At 40.9% G+C, this 10,002-nt stretch overlaps 1 protein-coding gene across 1 annotated transcript in view; it reads right to left on the reverse strand.

Moving 5' to 3' along the window:
• Positions 1-8,600, reverse strand: part of CCDC132 (coiled-coil domain containing 132) — a gene marked incomplete at its 5' end in the record, with an annotated part of 35,042 nt that extends 26,442 nt beyond the window's left edge. Inside the window, 5 exons of the mRNA XM_009876483.1 lie at positions 4,232-4,367; positions 5,650-5,790; positions 6,295-6,345; positions 6,882-6,924; positions 8,518-8,600. Coding sequence (XP_009874785.1) covers positions 4,232-4,367; positions 5,650-5,790; positions 6,295-6,345; positions 6,882-6,924; positions 8,518-8,600 — 454 coding nt within the window. The remainder of the gene's footprint in view (positions 1-4,231; positions 4,368-5,649; positions 5,791-6,294; positions 6,346-6,881; positions 6,925-8,517) is intronic.
• Between the last annotated feature and the right edge of the window lie 1,402 nt (positions 8,601-10,002).

A 10,002-nucleotide genomic window follows, 5' to 3' on the forward strand; every position in this document is an offset into this window, starting at 1 on the left:
AAAGAACCTACATGTGCCAATGCTGAGAAATCTATTTTTTTGTCAACAACAGAAGTGCTCTTTCCACATCAAGCCTTGCCCTGAATCCAGACCATGCAGTCTAGATGTGCGTCACGTAAATACTGTGAGCCCCTTACTCATGATCCAGTAAAGAACAGGAGGCCAAATACAAGACTTTAAACCAGCCTTTCCAGACCTATTTTCTTCAGATCATCTGATACTCACACTCCCAATCCTAGAGCAGACTCCTTTTCAGTAGAAGAGCATGAGATTCAGCATTTTCCTTCTCCCCAGCAACAGTCTGTTTAATGCTTTAAATTTTTTCAGAGTTTTTTCACAACTGAAAACACAGTAAAGTACACCCTGGAATTTAAGCCTATATTAGGGGTGGATATTCATTTCTTCCAAGGCTGCAAAGCTGCATGCACCCCCTTCCTGCTTAAGGTCATTGAGACTGCTTTTGCAGCTTGACTGTGAATTTTACCTAATTACTCAAAATGAGAAGATAAAAGGCTGCTGGACGTGCAAACAAGACTCATGAAAGTCATACTATATCCCACTGTTGCAGGGCACTCAAAAAACCCTTTTCTTACGAAAAAAATCATAAAACAAATATTAGTCACTCTATATGAAAATTACAATTTAGTAAATGTCTCTAAATACACTCCCCTTCTACTCAAAGCAGTAATTTTGACAAACGCCTTTTCAAAAGTGATTTATCATGGAAGATTAAGCAAAATCTAAACAGAAAAAATAAAGCAGGACGGAATCTCTCGGTGGATTTATCCTTTCTCTGACTGTATGAGCAAACAAACCCAGCCATCTTAGTCACAACATGCTCTTTAGAATTCTCTGCGACTGCTCTTCTCTAGCTCTGCAGCCCAAAGCACAGCCTACACAAGTCCGTCTATTTGGCCTCTTCTCAGGATTAAGACCCTGGCCTTTGTCCTCACCAACCGCGCCTGGAGCCTGGACATGACTGGTCAGACAGACACGTGGCTGCGTCTGGTCCGTAAAAATCCCGGCAATGTTCTCTGGCAATCCTCTGGTGCTCCTGGGTTACAGAGTCACGCTAAGAGATCGGGCTTCCAGCCTTTGAATGAACTGTGCAGCAGCTCATTTCACACATGCAAACATAGGCATTGAGGAAAATTCCCTTGAAAATCAAGGCTTGGACTAATGCCCACAAGCATTTACCCTTCTTGCTTTGAAATATTTGGAACAGGTAGCAGAATACATAAATATTCATAATTTCACTTAAAAGTAAGAATCAAAGGCATGCAGGAGTTATTTCTTTCAGATGCCTGATTTAAATACAGTCATTATGCAGGTTTCTCAGTATTCCTCCAAAATCTGTAAAGGCAGCCTTCAGTCACAAGAAAAGGCTTTTGTTCAATTCTCGCTAGGCAGAGAGGAAAAAAAAAAGAAGAAATCTGTCAAGTCACTGTCCTCTGGCTTCATCCTTTGAATATTAAGCAGGTCTTGCACAGAAGTTACACAGTATTATAAATGGAATGTTCCGAAAATTAAAATGGTTGAAATTTAATTTGTATCTTGCATCACTTCTTCTTGCTTTGCGTTCAACCTGTTACAGCTAGTACGGTTGTTACTAACTATTATCACTAGGATTACGCTTGTTAAATTGGGAGCTCAAATGCTAGAGTGCTTATTTCACCACTCAGTTCCAGTTCTGTTAAATTAGTGTCTCAGGAATACACATGGATTAAATCAACAGTAAACGTTATGGTATGTGAACATGCAGCTGAACCAGACAGGGCCTTGCACAAGCCAATATGACTTTGAAGTTCACGTTGCTTTGAGCCAGGAAGACCAAATGACAGACACAGGTCCCTTTAAAACTACTTTTTTCTTTGATTCTGTCCTACAAACACAGACAATACTTTGACCACGACTAACAAAGCAATGGAAGAGGTTCCAGAAAGCAGTTTATTTTCAGGGATGAAAACCCACATCCCAGCAATTTGCTGCTTACTTTACAAACAAAAAAAGCACACTGTAGGCAGCAATTTGTTAGATGGGACACAGACCTCATTTCATGCCAGGGACTTGCTACTTGTAGTTCACTGATTTTATCTTCATAGCTTCAGTCTCTACACACGAACAGTTAATTCTATCTTTCCAACAGGATGTTAGAGCATTAAGTGTTATTATTGCTGCTCCACAGAACTCTCAACACGTACATTTCACTACGATTTACTGCTACTCTTTTGTAAGTCTTCAGCAAACCGTATCTCATTAGTATTTCCTATTTTATGAAAGGTATTAAATATGTCTTGTGTTAAAATTTTATAAATCCCATTTATATCTAGAGATAACTATCTGTGTCCATTTATTTTATTCTGAGAAAGTAGGAGGTTAATTTTTAATTGATATTAAATTGATATTAATTTGATTAATTGATATTTAAAAAGTAACCCAAAAGACCAGTTCACACTGTAACTGAAACAACAACTGCAAATTCTGAACTCAGTTCCAGGGGGGGAAAAAAAAGTACAAAAGCCCCCATCTCAAAGAGTGTCTCAAACTAGACTAATTTTCAGAACACAAATAAGCAGAATACTTAGTGACATAACGCAGACACGCCCCATTCCTGAGAAATGCAGAAGGGCGACTATTTCCAAGCGATGCAGAGCACACTGAACACCTGTAACAGGCATTAATAACCACAAATACACGGCGTATGACCTTCAGCAAGTGCAACCTCTGCTGCATAACCCCCGCAGGACTTCTTCTGGATAAGCCCCACTATTAAAATAGAAAAATCTCTGTGTCCAGCTTCTCCCTTCTGCAGCTGGGTTTGTGCCCCAAGGCCAAGTGTGCCCGGACGTGCCGGAGGTGCTGTGCAGCACTGCTGACAGTAACCGGCACAAGGAGACAGAAGCACCGGGACAGCCGGGTTACCAGCGCCAGACACGCACCGCGCACCGATCCATCTGCTGCTCCAGCCTGCAGCCGGGGGAACAATTTTAGCACAATCTCCTAAACTGCCCCCATGGTTCCTCCTGACAGACCTGCCCTTCCTACAGGAGTTTCACTCTTTGGCGCGAGCACGTCTCACAGTTATTAAGTCAATAAACACAGGATGAGGCTTCCATGTCCAGGTTCAATAACCACTACAGCATGAGCAGTGACTTTTAGAAAAACAGACATTTGATAGATATTTATAGTCCCTCTGAAATTAAATTATACTTGTGAAATTCCCTTTTGTGTACTTTATCGCTGCAGAAGTATTTGAAAAATTATTCAGTAGTTCAAATGTATTCCCGTTGTATGTTACAGCTAAACCACAACGTCTCCAGAAAATTAAAAACAGAGTGACAGAAGATTTAGTGGATTGGTAGCAAACATACAAACACACTGGCATGCATTTAAAACCTCATGCATTTAAATTATTCATATGACTGAACATACCACATTATTAGGCTTAATGGTTCCTTTAAAAGGTTTTGCAATGCAAATGATTTTCCTTCTTCGGGATATCATGAGCAGCCACACTGAAAGGAACTATTTTTACTATTATTTCTGGAGCTGGGCAAGTAGTCTACTGTGATGATGATTCCCTGCAATAAACACTTTATGATACCTCATTTATTTTACACATGCAGAGCTCATAGCAACATGGGAAAAATAAGAAGTTAATGTAATTATCTGAAGTTATTTAAAATTATCATTGAGAATGGGCAATTCACTCAAAACCTCAGAATCTTCATGTGGTGCCTCTCATCAAGGAAATCATGACCAAATATTGTGGTGGATTCCCTAATAGAGATGATATACAACATTCAAGAAGCTGGATTTCCTCAAAATCACGACGACAGATTACAGTCACTTTTCCTAGCACACAGTCCAGCACCTCAAGTTACTAAGGTTAATATGCCGTGAAAACATTGATCAAAAAACCAAATATCTGAAATTTCACTGGTCCTATATCAAAGGGAAAAATCCTCAGATTTTGTGGTCATCTATCACAGTCAACTTCCAACTCAACAGCAAGCGCTGCTTAAAATAAAACTGTTTGTAACACACATATTCATTAGAGAGAACTTTAGAGTGAAGGCTATGGAAATCCAGTTAGTATTTTAGTCCTATAAGCAGTAATGCTGAAGGCACTGAGTCAAGCCCACAAAGGCACCAACACAACTTAATTATCTGACCACAAGAGAACGTAGTTCCAAACATCAGAGATTTTGTTTCCAGAGCAGTTTCTTACCAGAAGACACAGCTGCTGCATCATCTTGCTCATGACTCTCATGCCACTGCATGGTTCGGTAGTAGCTGAGCATGACCTCCCAGAGGGCTTTGCAGAGATCAGCCAGGCACGGGATGTAGCTGTCTGATGTAATATGCTGCAGAAAAACAACACAATACTGTGACACTTCACAAGTGTGTTCATTACAAACCTTACAAAACCCTTCCTATCCACAGCTGAGGTGCTTGTTGGATATCAGTTTCCTTTTCAAAAGTATTTGAGAGCTGAAGAATGGCTGATTGGATTCAACTAATCAAATGCTGCCTAAACCCATAAAGCTTATTTGCTCAGACAAAAAGTGCATCAGAAACTAAGAAATGTAAACAAAACCACCCTCTGAATACTTAAAGCAGAAATATGGAAGGGCTGCAATCTCGAGAAGAGAGATCAGGCTTTGCTGGCTTGCTTCAGCTAGAACTCAGCTCACTGAAGTGCAAATACCACCGATTTGGAACCTTACTTGTCCTGCTCATTAACACTTAGGTCAATTACTCTCAATAAATTAATTCTTCCTCCTCTGAAGGGCCTTAGATTATGTGAGCCTTTGAAGTCAAAGGGGCACCTGTTCAAAACGAAACGGTTTTCAACACGGATATGTTATTTACTAGCTGAAGCTACACGATCCCAGGACATGTGAGTTGAAAATGGATCAGAATATGAACTTTAATCTCCTTGTGACTGTACTTTGATTTAATAAATTGATGAGGTAGGTCCTTGAGTTGATGAATTATGATGAGGGCATAGCCTGTGACTGAAACAAACACCCTAAAGAACATTCAAGATAGAAGCATAATTTCAAATTTTAGATCAGTGTTAAGAATCACCTGAAATATCTCACACTGTCCCTCCCTACCACCAAAGTTTGAGAAAATTTTGTAGCATGTAACAGTAAAAGCACAGTGAAAGGATTATGGAGGGAAAGAAAAATTCTACTCAAACACGGTAATTCATTCTAACAATATTTAAAAAAAAAAAGCAAAACATATACACGCAAGAAACTGCATCTAAAACCCATCTAGAGGAAATCACGCTGTTATTCCCAGTCCAGGATCTGCCTCTTATCAAACTTTCGCATCTCAGTATTACAGCTGTCCCTTATCTTGATTCTAAAAGTGCAATAAATCTATTATAAAGTCAGGAGTAATGTCCTGTCTGTATCCTACGATTTACTTCTTTATGTTTATTCAGATGGCATATACATTAATTCCAAAGTTCTAGTATTTAGTACAATCGAAATCACCATTAAGTCAGGAACAGCCAATCTCTGAGCCTGCGAGTGCAGGGTTATATGATTAACTGAGTCCCTATTTACATCATGTGCACTTAGAACGGGGGAAAAATTCAGATTCAAAACAAACACGTATGGAAGAAAGACATACTGTACAGAGGTCTTTGTACTGTAATTTCTGAAACTTGGTGTCTGAGTTCCCTGCACACAGCTCCACGTAGCCAAGGACTACTTGAAACACGGTGTTGTGAATGGCTTGAGTGAAGTGCATGTGTAACTGGTCCATTGCTGTCTGAAAGAAAAAGAGTAACATAAAATCACACGGTAAAGGGCACAAGAAGTTGGGAGGGGACACAGCCGGGACAGGTGACCCCGAGTGCCCCAGGGGACACCCCAGCCCATATGGCATCACGCTCGGGGCACAAAGCTGGGGGAAGCAGGAAGGGAGGGATGTCAGGAGCGATGGTGTCCGTCTGCCCAAGTCACTGTCACACGGACTGGAGCCCGGCTCTGCCGGAGATGCCGAACACCCGCCTGCCCATGGGGAGCGCTGAACCAATTCCTTGGTTTGCTTTGCTCTGCTTTACCTGTTAAACTCTCTTTATCTCAACCCACGATTCTCCTCCGATTCTCTCCCCCATCCCACCGCAGAGGGAGCGCACAAGTGGCTGTGTAGGGGTGAGCTGCCGACTGGGGTTAAACCACAACAATTAAAAAATCTGCTTTCCATCACAGTACTCAAAGGCTTCCTGCTGTTACGCCACTGTTCTACATGCCTTCGAAGAAGAGTACTAACCTGTGTTTTTCCAAGCAGCTTATAAGTGGAGAGTGCTACATCTAATTGTTCCTATATAAACGAAGAAAAAAAATATGTTAAACACTAAATAAAACAAGGCCAAGTAATACTTTACTTAAACAATAGCAAGTGAGGAAAATACGTTTATTTAAACAATCTGACACTTATAGCAGAGACTGTACATTACCAGACTATTCTGAGGTGCTCTGATGTTACTTCTTGCAACCTAAATTACTTCAGTCTGAAATTTTTGTCATCCAAACAGTTCCACCATCTCCACAAACAAGCTCAGTTAGAAGTACACTACTTTGATCAAGTCAAATTCCAAGTGATGCTTATTTGAGAAGGTCTAGCACCCCAGTATGGGAGAGCTGGGACTTCTTAATATTGTGTCAGAAAGCTCCAGTACCTAGAGGTTAAATACTAACATATATGAAATATCACAGAAGCACAGAATGTCAGGGGTTGGAAGGGACCTCAAAAGATCATCTAGTCCAGCCCCCCCACCAGAGCAGGATCACCTACAGCAGATCGCACAGGTACTCATCCAGGCTGGTTTTGAATGTCTCCAATATATTAATTCTTACCTCTATTTGTTCCAATGTGTCTTGCAGTTTCGAATTCAACTCACTGTCAGTGAAAGAAAAAAATGTTTAAACTAAAACTGCTGATCATATTAACATTTCACACCAAGTTTACTGCTTCCAAAAATCAAGTTTGCTTGCTATCGAGCCATATTAGAGCAATTTCTGATACGTCATTAACCCTACCACAGCCACCTGTCACTCTGTGGGACTAGCATCACCACACCACCGTTATCTCTGCAAGGCACCTACTGCACGCCTCCGCAGGGTTCCTAACACTTCAGAACGAAGTATCTGTTGCAGTGGCACAGCACCGTGAGTTCATAATGCAACAGTGTTCAGAGGGCCCTTCCACCTCAAATCACTCTGTGATCCATCTCTTTGGTCAGGCTGGGTCAGCTGTCCTGGCGGGGGTGCGTCCCCTCTCCAGATCCTGCCCACCCCAGCCTACGGTGGGGAGGGACGCTGGAGCCGTGAGCCCCGCTCAGCAGCAGCCAGAGCACCCGGCTGTCACCAGCCGCCTTCCGGCTGCCACGGCAGGACACAGCACTCGGAGAGCTGCTCGGGGGAAAACCAGCTCCAGCTCAGCCAGACCCAACGCACAAACTAAAAATAAAGCAAAAAGCAGCGTTGAAATCTGACTTGAGAATAGAGAGAGGGCTATTTCCAGGCACAATTTCTAACTTCATGCACTTTTTTTTCTGGTGCATCTTCAGATCCTGAAATAACCATACCCCAAAAGCAGATCCTAAACCGAAATCGAGGATTACAGGTTATTACTCTGAAGTTTCAACAAAGCATGCATTTAGAGGACAGAGGGAGGCAAAGCACACATTTTCATCGATTTTGGCACTTCTACAGACAGAGAACATTCTGAAAGGAGATCAGTGTCAGATTTTTGCCAACAAATGTAAAATAACACAGAAAGAAAATCTAATTAAGCTAATTAATGACGATCTTAATGAACAAAACATCAAAAGTAGCTTCATTTTACTCCTTTATTGCATTATCTATTATGACTTTGAACTTACTGTCTAATTCTTTTGGCTTTTTCCTTTCTAAAAGGCAAGCGAAACATCAAGTCTTGCTAAGCTAGGAACTGCAGATATTCAAATTAGTTCTGGTTCTGAAAGCAATTGCCCCATGACAGCACGAAGCTCTGCACATCCTAATTTCATTGCCAAGAATCAGGCAGGGCAAGTTATCCTCCACGAGCCATCTTGCTGCGGGTAAATTAATTACAGAATATAAACTTGCGTATTAGAAATATTAGCTCAGGTATCTGCAGGCTGCAGGTTGTAGTATTATTTCATTTCTAGTTATATTTCACAGTTACAGCTCAGTCTTAGCTGAAATTTTACCTGCCAGCATATTGTAACCATTACAAAACAATGATGTAATTCAAACATAAATTATATAGTGTTATGATTGTCAAGAACAGTTACTAGTGGTGCAGGAAAGGGGGAAATTACTGAGGATGGTTATCCTTTTATAAATGCCTCAATTTTACTTTTCTAAGCAGAAAATTAAATTCCAATCAAAGCTGCTTTAGAGAATGAGACTTATGGTCACTGGTTTGTTTACAAATAAAATCATACAGAAGCTGCATCGTACAGAAACCCGACCAACGTTACGTTACCTGATACAACTGTAGTGTTTGAAAGTGCTGGCAGCTTTCTGGCATTCCAAGCACAGCTGGATAGCTCCTGGATAGTCCTCTTCCTTGGCATAAAATACAAAGGAAAGCTAAATTTGGCTTTTGAAGCAAATTCTGCAACATGCACTTTTGCTTGCATGCTTACGTGTAAACATCAAGAGGAAAACACTTTGCCTCTTACTCCTGTACACTGAAATTAAAAGAAACGGGTGAAGGCCTGTTGCGGAACTTCATGTGCAAGCCACTTGGAATTAGAAACAGATGACGTGGCAGCAGCATCTGAAAACATTATGTATGAAATTACCTTATGTACGTGACTTGCTGTTTCGTTTCCTAACGCAGTTAAACAAAGCATTTCCGAAAGTTTTTATTAGAAAACAACTAACATCTTCCCAGCTAACTTTGTTAATACAGTAAAAGCCATTCACGAGCAAGGAAAGAGGTGAGTTCAGACACTGGCAAGCTGTTGCCATAGTTTACAAAACCTAAAAAGAGACAAGGGAGACACTCCAACATTAGGCCCAAATAAACACTATTTAGTTTGACACATTCTACAGCTAATTAGAAATTATTTTAAAGACAACTGGCTCACACATCACCCCAGAATAAAAAGAAGATACTTTGGAAATATTGTCCTAATTTGGAATAAGAATACCCAATAGGTAACAGACTGATCAATCAGGAAGTGCATGAAGATGCTGAGATGAAATCGAAACAGAAACATACACACAAAAGTGTAAAACCCCAGCAGGCCCAGGATCCTGCCAACTGAATACGGGTGGTGCCTTGGCTGTAACTACTATTTTTGTATTCCATTAGATATGAGGCCAGAAAGGCTCCTGGAGGAAGGCAAATCCTCTGTAATAGCTAAGAGCTTCCCTTTTTTGTGCTAACTACATTCATTATATTACGTGCCCAAACGCAAAGCTGTTTCTGAAATTTCAAAGTCATCAGCTGAAGAGTAAAAACACAAGAGCAATTTATGTTCAGCTATTACCATAAAGGAGTTTCTGAAATGAAATTGGTTTTAAAAGCATCATTCTAATGCAGATCAAGTTTAACTAAAAACACACATAAAACCTGAGGAAAACAGAACAGCACATCGGTCCAAAATGATTGCTGCATTTACAGCTCTTTGCACCTTTCTGCAGTGGAAAGCTGGTGCTAACAGAGCCCAAATCCGAAAGCTTGCCTGCGAACACAGATCGCTCACACACTGCAGATGAGCTCACCCCTGGAAGTCAGAATAGCCTCAGGTCTGGTCTTCTTTTTAACTGGGAGCCCCAACTAAATGTTCCTCTGAGAAGGGCTACTAATAGCTCTCATGCATGTTCCAAGCTACCAAGTTCTTCTTGGCGTAAAGACAATAAATTGGCCAATAAGTGAAATGCCTTATTGGGAGCAGATGCCAAGCACAGCTCTAAAACTGCGTTTTGCCAGAAAGGGCAGTTCTAGCCCTTAATGTTT

The sequence above is a fragment of the Apaloderma vittatum genome, unplaced genomic scaffold (assembly GCF_000703405.1).
Source record: "Apaloderma vittatum isolate BGI_N311 unplaced genomic scaffold, ASM70340v1 scaffold11359, whole genome shotgun sequence".
NCBI lineage: Eukaryota > Metazoa > Chordata > Aves > Trogoniformes > Trogonidae > Apaloderma > Apaloderma vittatum.